Source organism: Schistocerca cancellata, chromosome 9 (assembly GCF_023864275.1).
Source record: "Schistocerca cancellata isolate TAMUIC-IGC-003103 chromosome 9, iqSchCanc2.1, whole genome shotgun sequence".
Lineage (NCBI taxonomy): Eukaryota > Metazoa > Arthropoda > Insecta > Orthoptera > Acrididae > Schistocerca > Schistocerca cancellata.
In genome coordinates this window covers 24,673,738-24,689,784 of record NC_064634.1, presented here as the reverse complement: position 1 = coordinate 24,689,784, position 16,047 = coordinate 24,673,738, and the positions used below count along the sequence as shown (strand labels likewise).

The following is a 16,047-nucleotide window of genomic DNA, read 5'->3' as shown; positions in this document are numbered from 1 at the left end:
GTGATTCCAGTGTGTAATAATGATTATATGTAGTGGCCACTCTAGAACCACCTGTAGATAGTTCTTTAAACATTTGGGTGTATTGGAAACAACTTTACAGTTTTATGAAATTTATTGGCAACCATAAATCAGTGCTTGGAAACAACAGCAACACTCATAAATATAACACTAAATACAGAAAATGATTTGTAGTTATATCCTTCAACTACAGCACTACACAGAAAAGATTGGAGTATTTGCCATAGATATCGTTCACCACTTATGTAGTGACACAAAGTGTCTAACTGTTATAAAAATTCATATCTGATTAACATCTACAGCCCACAAAAGAATTACAGAATGTATTGCACTCAATTTAAAAAGACAGAAAGAGAGAGAACACTGATCATTTTTCATACACTCAAAAGAAGTTAGCATTTGCGCAAGAAGGGGGATAAGCAGTTGTTATGTCAGGTACTCTTATAAATAAAATCATTATTATTTAAAATTATCATTATTATTGACCACAGTAATTGGTTACTAAGCAATAGAAGTAGGAGAAAACAATATGCAAAAAACATTTTTGTAGGTTCTTGTTATCAAGTTTTTCATTTTTAGTTTTTCCAACTAGTCATAAAGATTATAATTTACAATAATTAAAATTTCAGCCTAAAACATTCTACCTTGTCAGGCTCCTCTGCATCTTCCCACGCAACTCTGAACAGGCTCTTGACTTCCTCAGCAAGACCAATACGAGCGCCACTGTTGGCAGCTATATATATTCGAGGTATCTGAAGTTTTCGAGCTAACTCTGAAGCCAACTGGAATACCAAGTCTTCTCGGGGCCCAAAGGATCCAATAAGATATGTAATGTCATTAGCAATTACAATAATGTCACGTCCATCAGGATATTCTGGTGTGAAAAGGGTCATGCGCCATGCTACCATACCAACCTGAAACATTCAATAATTCATTTTTACTGTACTCAAACTAGTTCTACAAGTGCATCATCTACATGAAAACAAAATGTTTAACATAATACAATGCATACTACATGATTCTTTGAGAATCAAAGAGCATCAAGTGCAATAAATAATAAATATGTTGGAAAGATTGAATTTTAAGTTTTTCCATTAAATATGTAACAGAAGCTGTCACAAACTTTAAAGAAAAATTCATAGAAAAACCCACAATTAGAAGTGTCACTTATTTCTTGAAACTGCTTTCACAAGGGAACCATCTGTTGTGAGCTGCATCTTTCGCATTGTAGGGTGGGAATGCGCTGTCCTTCCTTTCTAACCTCCCCTCCCAAGAAAGGGACTATTAGTCCCAGACGCTCGTGATTCTCTAAGTGTCTTATCAGCAGGACTGAAATTTCACTTCCTGATTAAGTACTGGTCAGCAAACTGCCTCAAGAGAATTTTCTTTTTGATAACATTACAGGAGTGTCCATTCAGTACTGTGGAATGGATCCGAGATCAACATGTTTTCTCCTATGGGGTACTTTATGTTTGCACAAGAATGGTTTCACTAAACAATTTCGTAATTCTTGGACTGGAGGGGAAACTAAAAATATTATACATAATCAATTAAAAGAAAAAGAAGACGAAATGGGAGATAAGATACTGCGTGAAGAGTTTGACAGAGCACTGAAAGACCTGAGTCGATACAAGGCCCCGGGAGTAGACAACATTCCATTAGAACTACTGATGGCCTCGGGAGAGCCAGTCATGACAAAACTCTACCATCTGGTGAGCACGATGTATGAGACAGGCGAAATACCCTCAGACTTCAAGAAGAATATAATAATTCCAATCCCAAAGAAAGTAGGTGTTGACAGATGTGAAAATTACCGAACTATCAGTTTAATAAGTCACAGCTGCAAAATACTAACGCGAATTCTTTACAGACGAATGGAAAAACTGGTAGACGTCGACCTCGGGGAAGATCAGTTTGGATTCCGTAGAAATGTTGGAACACGTGAGGCAATACTGACCTTACGACTTATCTTAGAAGAAAGATTAAGAAAAGGCAAACGTACGTTTCTAGCATTTGTAGACTTAGAGAAAGCTTTTGACAATGTTAACTGGAATATTCTCTTTCAAATTCTGAAAGTGGCAGGGGTAAAAAACAGGGAGCGAAAGGCTATTTACAGTTTGTACAGAAACCAGATGGCAGTTATAAAAGTCGAGGGGCATGAAAGGGAAGCAGTGGTTGGGAAAGGAGTAAGACAGGGTTGTAGCCTCTCCCCGATGTTATTCAATCTGTATATTGAGCAAGCAGTAAAGGAAACAAAAGAAAAATTCGGAGTAGGTATTAAAATTCATGGAGAAGAAGTAAAAACTTTGAGGTTCGCCGATGACATTGTAATTCTGTCAGAGACAGCAAAGGACTTGGAAGAGCAGTTGAACGGAATGGACAGTGTCTTGAAAGGAGGATATAAGATGAACATCAACAAAAGCAAAACGAGGATAATGGAATGCAGTCAAATTAAGTCGGGTGATGCTGAGGGAATTAGATTAGGAAATGAGACACTTAAAGTAGTAAAGGAGTTTTGCTATTTAGGGAGTAAAATAACCGATGACGGTCGAAGTAGAGAGGATATAAAATGTAGACTGGCAATGGCAAGGAAAGCGTTTCTCAAGAAGAGGAATTTGTTAACATCGAGTATAGATTTAAGTGTCAGGAAGTCGTTTCTGAAAGTATTTGTATGGAGTGTAGCCATGTATGGAAGTGAAACATGGACGATAACTAGTTTGGACAAGAAGAGAATAGAAGCTTTCGAAATGTGGTGCTACAGAAGAATGCTGAAGATAAGGTGGATAGATCACGTAACTAATGAGGAGGTATTGAATAGGATTGGGGAGAAGAGAAGTTTGTGGCACAACTTGACTAGAAGAAGGGGTCGGTTGGTAGGACATGTTTTGAGGCATCAAGGGATCACAAATTTAGCATTGGAGGGCAGTGTGGAGGGTAAAAATCGTAGAGGGAGACCAAGAGATGAATACACTAAGCAGATTCAGAAGGATGTAGGTTGCAGTAGATACTGGGAGATGAAGCAGCTTGCACAGGATAGAGTAGCATGGAGAGCTGCATCAAACCAGTCTCAGGACGGAAGACCACAACAACAACAATCAATTAAACAAATACTGCAATGAATTTATAAATGATTTTCCTCCATAATTTAAACTTTTACCCAGGCCTGGGTAAGAGGTACACTTACCCAAGCTAACTTTCAAAAAGAAGTGTGTACTAAAAGAGATTGCCGGTAATAATGGTTATAACCCCAACAGTCGATAATATAACTGAGCGCAAAATGAAAAAGACAGTTTCCACATTGATGAAGTCCGTGAACAACAGGGATGAACATAAGAGATTTATAGCTATTCTGTTTCTAGGAAACATATCTTATAAAATGCAATGTGTGCTCCATGGACATGACTGTAATGTACCATTTTCCACCAACAATAGCTTAAAACGGAATTTTGTTTGTTTCAGCAATAACAATTATATTGAGCTATTGCAATCAGGAGTTTATAATAAATGTAATGATTGCCTAGCATATTACATAGGGGAAACTGGTGGGTCTATAGCCATAAGATATAAAGAACACATGCTGTCTAGGTTGGATAAGAATAAGAATGTGTCAACGTCTGTTGAACACATCATCGAAGGAGGACATATGGCCCCTACCTGTTAACGACACCAAACTATTGTGTAAAGAAGCAAAGGGTATGAAATTAGATTTATTGGAGGAGGTGCAGATATACAAGCACAAAAAGTTTGACAGTGGGAATTTACTGAATGATCAGTGTTATTTGAAAAGTTCCAACTTCCATGGAGGTTTTCAGCCCGTATTGGGCGTAGCAGGTAGGCACTATAAGTTACTCAATTGTGCCATATGATTGTATGATTATCTTTTGAGACGAACTAATGTTTTAGGGCAATGCTCCCATAGGAATTTGTCATAAAGAGTCATGAGTTGCTGTTATGTTAACAGTGGTTTATGTTGAGACAGATATGTTAATGTGCTCTTTGTCATTTTGTACCATGTTACAGCACTCATGCACCAGGATGCTAGTCGTAGAAATAATGTCAATCATTGGTAGTGTGGCTATGTACGACGACTACTGTTGGCTGGTAGAATTAGCCCTATACACTATTACAGGGTGTATACAAGGACAAGGGAAAAAAAAATTCCCGGATTTTTCCTGCATTTCCCAGTTAAATAATTTCAAAACACTGTACAGGCAAGTGATAAGATTTGAAAAGTAAAAGACTGTGAAGTAAACAGCTATAGCCATACTACATTCTTTCTTGTAAATTAAGATAAACAAAACTACAAACATAGTGAACTTAAAACAACTCTTTAGAACAATCAGTGTGCTATGCAGCTGCTGTGCTACCGGGAAACTACAATACAGGAGATTTGTTAATATAATGCACAGCTGTCTTCTTTTATTGTAATGTTTTGATAAATCGCATGAAAATGAAGACATAATACAAAAAATCCACAGGGGTGAAAGCATCAATAAACCAAAGTCAGCAGACCATGTAACATAAATTTCAAAACAATAACCAGGGTGCTGGTACAATGCACAGCCAACATTCACTGTGCAGTTCAATACGAGTATGTTTTTGTTGGCTTAGATTGCTCTCTTCTGAAAAGTTAGGTTCTTTGAGTATTATTGTTAACAAAAATTTAAAAATACAGTTAACATACGTCATTCTCTCCTGGCAATCTCTTCTGCTCCTCTAGATGATCGTCCACAAGAACTAATTCCACATACTCCAGTAGCTGGGTTGGAACAACAACTGAAACACAAGATACATTCTGTTGAAGATTATTTTATCAACTGTGAACAACAGTAAAGGCAAGAAACAGGTAGTTGGTGGGGAGGAGAGTGACATGAAGGAGAAGAAGAGGGGTTATGGTTACCTGAGAAGTAACATTACTCAGCTTTACTACAACATTAGAAAGTTTTGACTGGAATACAAAAAGGAAGAAGTTAACCAAAGAACTTAAAAAAGAAATGCGTGACAGAACAGGCTTATGTTAAACTACAGTAGTGCTCAAAAGTATTTTGACAAACACATTAACTGGATTAATTAAGAACAAATATGAAACATTAAAATCAGTAATTTATTTCATTGACAGATATTCAATGTTCTACAGAACAGTGACCAATTAGCCCTTGTTTGCAACATAATAGAGTGTAATTTTTTTTTAATGAGAACAACGGTGGCGCTAAAGTATTTTGACATTGTTGAAAAAAAACACTTTTAAACACATAATTATCATCTACTGTAATAAGAAAATCAATATTTAGTGGGATATCCCTTGGCTTTTATGACAACCTCACACCCTGCCAGTGTTGAGGTGACCTTTTGAAAATGATCAATTGGAATTTTATTCCACTCATTTCTGAGAGCTTAAAAAAAATAGCATCTTTGTTCGAATAATTTTTTATTCTTATTCTGCAATCCAACTCCTCCCACAGATGTTCTATAGGATTCAAATCTGGACTTTTACTTGGCCACTCCAAACCCTTGACTTTTTTGCATTTTAAAAAATCAATACTGTACCTGGACTTGTGCTCGAGATTGTTATCTTGTTGAAAATACCACACAGCTGGCATGTGTTGTTTAGCGTATGGTAGCATTTGAGTCTTCAATACTTTTTTGTAAATGAACTGATCCGTATTACCTTCAATTCGAACTAATGGTCCAACTTCAGAGTGTGAAGAACCATCCCCAAACCATCATACTGCCACCTACATATTTGACCATGGGAATTTGGTACCTAAAGTCATGTCTTTTATTTACAGGACATCGAACATTAATTTAAATTTGCTCTCATCACTCCACAGAATTTTAGACCAGTCTAAACTTGACCATGATCTGTGCCATTTTGCTAATGCAAGTTGGGCCTTCCTGTTTTTCGTAGATACTAAAGGCTTTTTTGCTGGTTTTCATCCATGTACTCCAAAGAGTTTCAAGCATCATTTGATGGTGGAAATATGAATGTCAACATTATATTTTTCTTTTAATTATCTTTGTATCACTACAGCCGACTTGCAAACATCACTTGTTGATAACTTGTTTACGATATGACCGATTTTAGGATACTTTTTTTGGATGTCCAGTTCAAGGCTTATTTTTGGCAGCCTTTCATTTATTATAAAGTTTTTTTTCCTGTACTAACAAGCTGACAAGACACTTTAAAAATAAGAACGACTTCGGTTTGTCTCAGACCTCCTTTAGTGCACTTACCACGGCATTTCTAAAGTCACTGGAATATTCCTTATGTTTCAGCATTTGAAATAATCACTGTAAGTAGATATCAGTAAAAGTAAGAACTAAGAAGCAAGTAAAGTCCACAAATTTTGGGAGAAAACTTCATGTCAAAATACCTTTGAGCTCACTGAAAGTCACATTTGTCTGCAGTGCAAAGTGTAAACAAACAAGTTGCAACCTATTACCTTCATATAATCGCAGTTATACTGCTCTCCACTATACTCAAGACACTGTCCGATAGTGTTTTACTTTCAAGAAATAATAACGAATTTTAAATTGTAAAAATACTTTTAAGCGCTCTGTATATGGTGGCGGTTATCTTCACTCCTTGCAGTGTTTATTATTCATTAGCTGGTAAGCTGCCAAGTGAGGGACGGAAGGGGTGGGTGGGGGGGAGAAAGGGTGGGGGACAGGGGGGAGAAAGGGAGGGGGGTTGGGGGGAAAAGTGAGGGGGGTGGAGGGGGGGGGGAGAGAGAGAGAGAGAGAGAGAGAGAGAGAGAGAGAGAGAGAGAGAGAGAGAGAGAGAGGAGCTCTCTCCTTTGAAATACATACATGATATTCTCAGCATGTTTAATTTAAAGAGCACAAGGACAGCTTAAACATTGGGCTGAAAATACCAACTGGGCCTTTAACCAGAATGCTCGTGCATAGAACAGATCTTCAACCTGAAACAGCCCATTGATTTGCATATTTGTCTCCTAAAATGGGCAAAGACTGCACCCAAAAACAGAGAGTCTCATAAAGAAAACACTCACAGGCCCAAAGTACAAAATAAAATTCATTAGTGAACTATCAGGGCCCTCTGAAAGTAAAACTGAAGTTCACCAAAAAGATGGACAGTTGCCACTTCTCTTCAATTATAACAAACTCATTAGGGAATGGGAAAAAGAATTAAAAAGCCACAACCAACGGAAGCTTATCCAACTTGAACAAACAGAAGACAACATTAAGATCTCTCACTTAGCTTTCACAGACGTTTCAGCAATACTAGTGGACAGTGAAAGCACAGCAATCAAAATGATAAAGGTCTTCAAGGAATGAGCTGAAAAAGTGGGCCAAACAAATCTCTTTTGTCATAAATAAATAAACTTCAGAAACACCCCATCCCCCTCAGAAGGCCACAGTAACAGAGCCTCTTTCTTTTTTTTTTTTTGTACAAATCAAGCACTGGAATATATGCTATACATCACAAAATTAAAGAATATACCATGGAACCAACAACTTAAAAACTCCTCAAAAAACCCACATAGATACAGTGGAAGTAGTAGACAAAATGTGCATAGTCAAAAGAAATTGTTGGGTTGTACAGTTGGAGAATTAGATGAAAATCAACAACCCAGAACTAAGTGGACTCAAGAAATAAAAACACACGACACAGACACAGTTAGAGCTATGTGGACGATTACAAGTACAAATCTGTACTGTGATCCAAAATGGTTCATGTTGTGTATTGCGGTCGGAAGGAAAAAGTACTAACAGTCAATTTGAACACACTTTAATATAATTAAAGAAAAATGCCTTCTTGGCATACACTAAGTGTTAAACTCATGAACAAACAGAAAAAACCTCCACTACTCCTATGGTGGCAAACCAGGTAAGGAAACAAGACAATAGAAGAAATATTGACCAAACTCTACTCTACCAAAATACAAAATACAGTGTGCTACTACAATACTATGGCGAGTTAATACAACGCTAGGGCCGGTGTAAGTACTGGCTAGAGTTGTTCCTAGCAGTTGGTAAACACTGCCCTTTTGACGGTCTAGGTGTACTTATAAAGCCAGGTCGGTGGAGTGCTACATCAGTCATATGAGTTCAGATTGGTGTAACACTGTCACATGTTGTCTGGCGAAGTAGTTCCATGTTTCTCTCCGTGCACTTGAAAGGGGGTCAGGAACCCATCTTGCGTTTCAGTTCTGCGGACCCTCTAAAAATAAAGGACTGATACGACATTTTGGGAAAAATAAGTGCACAGTACCACAAGTGTCCTTAAAAGTAGGGGCGTCCAGGTCGATGTCCATGGGTTTGTGGCTGGCAGGGGCAGGCGGCAGCAATGCATCAAGGGGCAGCTGGCGATGGAGACAGCAGCTTAGGCGGTGACAGAAGTGGAGGTTCTGCCACAGGGCGGTTATCGATAGGCACTGGTATCTCCCCCGGGGCATTATGGTCCACCAGACAGGGGCGGATCTGGTTTAGGTGCCAGCAGGCAGCAGAACCGTCGGCTCACCAGAGAGACGTCATTGTCCAGTTACAGAACTCGGTGGTAACCACAGGTGCCCACCATGCCCGTGGATGAGAGAAGGTCGATGCCCATACCTCCTGCCCGATGCGCAAAGGAGTAAATCGGCATGCGGGCGGGAGGATGAGAAGCCTCAGGAAGCAGTATGGATAAGGGAGAATGGAACGGTCGACCGTGAAGTATCTACACTGGACTTTTACCAGCTGGGGGAGTGCTGTGGCATGTAGCTAAGAAAAGAAGCACCACCTTCTCCAGCGGGTAATGGCTCAGCAGCTTATCGAACGGGTCTTGAACGCCTGCACAAATCGTTCTGCCCGGCCGTTTGATGCAGGGTGAAATGGGGCGGTATGGATTAGGGAAATTCCACTGGCAGTACAGAGTTGCTAAAACTCAGTCTAAGTAAAGTGTGGACTCTTATCTGTAACAATCATTTCGGAGAGTCCCTCAACAGCAAAAAGGCACGGGAGAATTTTGATAGTCTCAGCAGAAGTGGCGTTCATCATGCGGGACACATAAGGGCATCCCGACCCGGAGTTGATCAACAGGAGCCAGTGGGAACCATGAAACTGTCTTGCAAAATCCAAATGGAGATGTTCCCTTGGAGCAGCTGTATCCAGCCATGATAAATACTGGTACGTGGGTGCTGCCTGATGTGTTTGGCATGTGGTGCAGGATGACACGAGGGAGGCAATGTCTTTATCCATTCCACGCCAATGAAGATGTCGGCGGGTCAGCTGTTTGGTGAGGCCAATGCCCCAATGGCCAGCATGGAGAATGTCGGACATGGCGGCACAACGTATGCGGTATTACCACCCGAGGAACGTCAGAATCACTGTGGGAAAGGATGACGCCACTGTGGAAAAAGAGTGTGTGCCGATGATCTCAAAAAAATACTCGACCTCTGCAGTTCGGATGCTACGACAGCTGGTCGGCCAACCCCCAGCGATTTGGCAGCGGAGAGCTTGCAGTGTCCGATACTGAGCAGCGGCTTGCCGGACCGTATCGGCATCCAACAGAAGCGCTTCCAGAGCTGTGTCCACATCCAGTTTCACATGGAAAAAAACCAAGGGGGGAAGTGTCAAACTTACAGTCCGCCCCGGGAGGAAGCCGGGACAGAAAATTGGCATTTGCATGCCATTCAGAGGTGCAACAGACAGTATCAAAGTTAAACGTCGCCAGGAAGAGCACCCAATGCTGGAGGCAGCATGCTGTCCAGGTGGGCAGGGCAGCACCCAGATGAAACAAAGAAACCAAAGTTTTGTGATTGGTCTGCAGTGTGAAATGATGACCATATATGAAATCTTAGAATCTTGTCGGGGCAAAAACCAGCACCAAAGCTTCCTTTTCAATTTCACTATATTTTATTTGCGTGACGGTCAATTGTTTGAATGTCAAAACCACCACTTGCTAGAGGACCGCACCCAAGCCGTTGTCCGAGGCATCGGCGGCAACAATGAGAGGCACGGAAGGATTGTAAGTGGCCAGGCAAGGATGGTGGGAGAGAGCTGACTTGAGATGTGTGAAAGCCTGCTCACACGCACTGTTCCAAACCCAATGCGCACCCTTGCGCAATAATCAGGTCAGGGGTGCCGAAATCTTGGTGGCGTGGGGTATAAAATGCCAATAATAGTTGACTTGACCGAGAATGGATTGCAGTTGCTTCACATTGGTCAGAGGAGAATGTTTTGAATCACCTCGACATACTCCTTAGAGGCGTGTAGGCCTCGGGAATCAATCATGAACCCAAAATAGCTGACCCCTCGTGCAAAAAAGTCACACTTTCCTTTCTGGCAACGCAGGTTAGCCTCAGCAAAAACCTGAAACAGCTGATCCAGCTTGTCTGCGAGGTCCATCCCGGATGAGCCACCAATGATGACATTGTCCAGATAAGTGGCCGCCCCAGGCACCTGGCTTTTAAGGTATTCCAAATAATGTTGGAAAACAGCGGGGGTGCTGATGATACCAAACGGGAGGAGGTTGTACCGGAAAAGGCCACAAGGGGTATTGATGACTAGGATCTGCTCGATTCCTCCTTGCAACGGCAGCTGCAAATAAGAAATAAGCATCACGCAAATCAATTTTGGCGAAAATGGTCAAGCCCGCAAGATATGCCAGTATGTCATCCACTGAAGGGGACAGGATAGGCATCGATGACGGACTGAGAATTTACCATGACCTTAATATCGCCATAGATGTGTAAAGTGCCGTTCGGCTTCTCGACTATCACGATAGGCATCGCCCAGCGACTGTGCACGACAGTAGAAAGGATGCCTTGATCTTTTAAGCGGCGAAGTTCCACCTGAAGCTTGTCTCTGAGAGCAAAGGGGACTGGGTGGGCCTTAAAAAAATTTTAAAAAATGAGGGACAGCAGAGGGAAGAAGCTGAACATGCACAGTGAAACTCTTCACCCCTACTGGGGAGGATGAGAACGTTTCATATTTGCAGAGCAACGGGGCGAGGAGGGTATCCAATGAGGGAATCTATACTGCCTATACTGCGTCCTGCACTGATAACCCCGGACGACCAAAAATGTCCATACCCAGAAAGTTAGTAGCACCGGGGTATCCAACCACCAAAAACTGAGTGGTGAAGGAACGACCGTTGTAAGATATTTGTGTGGAAAAAACGCTGTTGACTGATACAGAGTGATTACTGAAACTGCATAAGGCACGAGAGTATGGGAATAAAGCTGGCGAGCCCAAGCATCAGTATGTGGTACAGTCCACAATAGAAACGGATGATGCCGTGTCAGTTTGTAAGACCAGCAGAATATGCGCGACCTGCAGGGTAAAGAGAAAACAGGCACCCAACTGGGGAATGATGGAGAATACTTGACCGTCAATGGAATGCGGGGCGTTCAGGTCCTGAGGTTACGATTCAAGATGAGCCTGTGCATCCTCAGGAAGCGTGGCACCCACACGATGTTTCTGCGAAGCCTGACACGCCACGGCGATATGGCCCACTCGGCTGCAAGCCGTTCATCTTGCTTGCCGGTGGGGACACTCCGACCACTGGTGAGTCTGGAAACAGTCTGGACAGGAGGGAAGCTGCGTGAAAGACTTCCTGTCACGGGATGGACCGACGGATTGACGAGACTCCCGCGTGGCACTAGGCAACTGGAAGACCGCACAAGCAGCTGGATCAAGATGCAGTGGTTATAGTCGGTGGGACTGTTCAAACCCACGAATGATAGGCAGACAGGTGTCAAGGTATGGGTCCTGTAACTTCAAAATATCAGTCCGAAGACTCTCGTCTGGTGCATGAAGCACCACCACATTGCAAATCAACGAAGAGGCGTAAGACTGCTTGCAGGCAACGTTGGTGCACCAGAATTTACAATCACCAGAGAAACACTGGAGTGATGTAATCCATTCCTGATAAGTCTGACCTGGTGACTTGCAACAAGAGAAGAAACTGTGATGGGCAGAGGTGGCGTGTATTTGTGCGTCAAAGTACTCAAAAAGGCAGCCCTTAATATGGATAAATGAGAGAGAGAGCGAGGGGCCTGCTCAGGGTTCAATTAAACCTGTGGACTCACTGTTGGTAAAAAGAAAGCCTGACTTTAATTTTTGTTGTGGATCCCATGTGCCAGTAAGTGTTGTTGCAACCACTCTACACAATTTGACCACGGTTCAACAGACCTATGGAAAGCCGGAAATGTTGGTGGAGCCATGTGAAAAGTGTTCAATTTACCTACGATGGAATCTACTCTATGAGCTACCTCTTGCAATGCTGGGGAGTGAGAGTGATGTTCTGACCTTGTGAGCGCTGCCTGAATCTGCTATCAAGTTTCCACCAAGGACTGAAGAAGTGCCTCTGAGGAGGCCATTCCGTTCGAAAACTAAAGTTTTATCCTCGTCGCCAATATCAGTTGTGACACAACTGATATTGGCGACGAGGATAAAACTTTCATTTTCGAACAGAATGGCCTCCTTAGAGGCACTGTGGTTGGCAAGAAAAAGAACAGTCAATTTGACCACACTTTAATATTATTAAAGAAAAATGCCTTCTTGGCATACACTAAGTGTTAAACACAAGAACAAACAGAAAAAACCTCCACAACTCTTGTGGTGGCAAACCAGATAAGGAACCAAGACAATGGAAGAAATAGTGACCAAAATCTACTCTACCAAAATACAAAATACAGTGTGCTACTACAATGCTGGGGCGAGTGAATACAATGCTAGGGCTGGCATAAGAACTGGCCAGGGCTGTTGCTAGTAGTTGGTTAACACTGCCAGTTCAAGTGTGCTTATAAAACCAGGTTGGTGGTGTGCTACATCAGTCATATGAATTCCAATTGGTGGAACACTGTCACATGTTGTCTGGTGAAGTAGTTCCATGTTTATTTGGAAAGTCTGTTATTGTTTCTGTCTGCTGGCAATGTTTCTCTCAGCACTTCTGTTGTGTGACATTCTGTGGGTCCTCTAACAATAAGGGGCCACTACGACAGTTCATAAGCAAGTAGTAGTAGTAGTAGTAGTAATGCTAATGACAGGACCAAAAGAAACTATATTCTAAGAAACATAGCAAATTATTTTACCTATATTGGAAGGCACAAAAAGATGGTAACATTTGGAAGATGCATTTGTTAAACTTCTCTTCAAACATCTGTTAAAATTTTGAACAGTTTTTCACTGACATACCTTCAGAATTAGTAGCTGCAATCTCCTTCCAATACTTTTCATTCATCTGACGAAACATATCAGGGATATCGTAACAATAGCTTGTGCCTGCACTCTGTGCAGTGAATCTCTTTTGCTGCAGATAGTCCTTTGTGACATACGGTGTGGAAATTGCTAAGCCATGCATTGGCCCTTGTTTTTCACCATATGACTCAAATTTTATCTAGAAAAAGGAAAACAAGAAATACCTAATCAGTTTGTATAGTTACATTGGCAGCAACAGAATCTTTCCACTTCTTCTGCGAACAAGTGTAAAAATTTCTAAGAACTTAGAATATTTTAGCTGCATAGTAAGTAACAAGAAAGCCATAAAAATCAGATATACTAGTGATATAAAGACACAGCAATTTTTACATTGTTTACACAACTCTGAACTTACAGAAATGTTTTTAAGATACTTACAACACCTGTTTTAGGGTCTGTGACTTCTCGATATAACCAGAGATCCAATGAATAACCACTGTCATTTGCTAAGCAAAGTCGCACACTTGTTGTAGGTGAATTTGGTGTCTGACGAATTAACATTTTAAGCTCAGCCTGCAGTACTCGCAGCTTCCAAAGACGGGGACCATAACGCTTCACCATATCTGTTACAGCCTCCTCAATCTGTGATGTCAACAAAATGTTAGAACACTTGCTAAGTTTCTAAAATATTGAAAAATTTTATTGCAAAAGGGAAACCGGCACTATCATTAACTCAAAGATGTTTCAGTATTGTTATTTCCAGGCAAATAATCCAATTTTGGGACGAGTCCTAAAATTACCTCATAATGCATTCTTTTGAGAGAAGGGTTATCTTCTAAGAACTTTTTTAATGATGTTTAATAGCAAGAAACTGTATATTATTGTTCTACCAATGAAACCTTATCAACAACTAAACAAATATTATATACAATTCTGTGTATTATCATTTACCTTCACAGGATCCATGATGACAGTAGGCACAAAATTGAGGAATATATGGTTGCAGTCTGTTCGTCGTGAATCTGGATGGGAGAAGGCAACCTCCAGCTCATCCATAGCCTCCAACAGAACACGTTCTGCTTCATTTTGTAAATACTCGAAAGATGCTTCCTTTGTGATGAGATCTGAATGTCTAATGATGCAGCGAATAAAAAAGCGATAATCTGTCACCTCTTGCCCTTTAGCCACCTGCCAAAACAAGCAAAAATTATACTGCAATAGTACAATACAAATGTAATGGCATTTTAAAACATATGTCTTTATTGAGACAAGTAGCTGTAACAGAATGAGATCTCTTATTGTTTTCATAAAAAAAAGATGAATTATAATCTCAATAAAGAAAATTTAAAGATATGGGCCACAACAAATATAGTTAACTCTAAACCTACATAAATAATTAAGAGATTTACAAAATGTTAGCTGACTCCTTTGTTGCTTCTTAGTAGACCACCATAATGATAAATGAAAAGCACTATATAGTGTATGTTTTATAGGTTTAATTTATTCAGGTTAACCAGTTTTCGGCTTACAAGGCCATCATCATACTTTAAATGACTGTACTGGTCAAAGAAGTTACAGTGTTTTTAAATAACATTAGAAAAGATGTTACTCATCCAAACTGAGGCACAAAGACATGGTACATGTCATCTTCGACATTGTGGTGGTAATGCAGTTTAAGAAATGTGAAGTTGAACAATAAATAAATATAAAGGGAGTAAAATTTCTTACTATATGAAGAACACCACAGCCCCATATATTTTCAGTAGCAAAGATAGCAGAGAGATAGCAACTAGTCACTCTTATTCCTCAATTTTCCTATATTTATTCATTTCTTTTTGTTTTATTGTGATTGCCTATGTACTCCATATATTCTGTTGTTACAATTTTTAATTTTTTTGTTTTACTTGATTTCTGTATCACTTTCCACGTGTAAAACCTATTTAAGTAGTCTTGTCAAGTATAAATTTTATTTTGTTGGTTTTGTAGATTTAGTGTACATTGTTATACAGGCACTGTTTCTTGAGTTTAGTGTTAATGTTTTTCCTGGTTTGCCACCTTATTTATGGTTCCATTTGAATTATGTTACTGGCACACTGTAAAAGTAGACTATTATTGTGCGTTTCTGCCTTGATCTAGATGAGTTAACATCTTTTGCAGTGTTGTTTACAAACACCGTAACTCCTGAATGTCTGAAGATGGCCTTGTTATCTGAAAACCAGATAACTTGAATAAATTAATCCTGTACAACAAATGCAACAGAGTGCTTTTCATTTATTACATTCATGAAACTTTGTGTACATGTTTACAATTATTTGAGCTTCCTGAACATAACTTTCTTGCACCAAAACAGTGGTAATACTGAAACAGTAAAAAACAGAACAGTGAGAGAATTCTGTTCAAATTCAGGATGGAGAAAACAAAGAGCAGAACTCATATTCAATAATTTTGTATAGATTTCTGATTAACTTAATTGGTTCTTACTGCAGCCTTCCTGTTTCCTAGTGTAGATTTCCCTTGAGTGCATTCATACAGCTTATCAACTGGCTGCTGCTCATCAGTCATATTTTCATTTCTACGAAATGTATGTTTGGTTGTCTACATTAATGTAAATTTTACTTAACACTGAGGGTGGGGAGCACCAAAATAGTACAAATTACTCTTGTAGTAACTCTTACTTCTTCAGTCTGGACTACTACTGTAGTAATATACTGCTTTAGTAACTTTTGGAGAGCACAATTTCTATTTACTTCTTTAGTTGTAACTAAAGTAGTAACGCCTTTTAACTAAAGAAGTAAGTCATTTCTGTACACTGCTGGCATGTGCAGTACGTTCCCTCTTGGAAAATACTGATTGCCGGCAGACATTATTGCATCATCTTTTGCA

The 16,047-nt window shown here is 40.2% G+C and overlaps 1 protein-coding gene across 3 annotated transcripts in view; it reads right to left on the bottom strand.

Moving 5' to 3' along the window:
* LOC126100717 (acetyl-CoA carboxylase) overlaps positions 1 to 16,047 on the bottom strand; it is a 444,288-nt gene that overhangs the window by 33,383 nt on the left and 394,858 nt on the right. For all 3 annotated transcript variants that reach the window (XM_049911338.1, XM_049911337.1, XM_049911336.1), the window contains exons 25-29: positions 14,116 to 14,352; positions 13,603 to 13,806; positions 13,162 to 13,363; positions 4,703 to 4,794; positions 663 to 932 (exon numbers count right to left, since the gene is read on the bottom strand). In XM_049911338.1, coding sequence (XP_049767295.1) covers positions 663 to 932; positions 4,703 to 4,794; positions 13,162 to 13,363; positions 13,603 to 13,806; positions 14,116 to 14,352 — 1,005 coding nt within the window. The remainder of the gene's footprint in view (positions 1 to 662; positions 933 to 4,702; positions 4,795 to 13,161; positions 13,364 to 13,602; positions 13,807 to 14,115; positions 14,353 to 16,047) is intronic.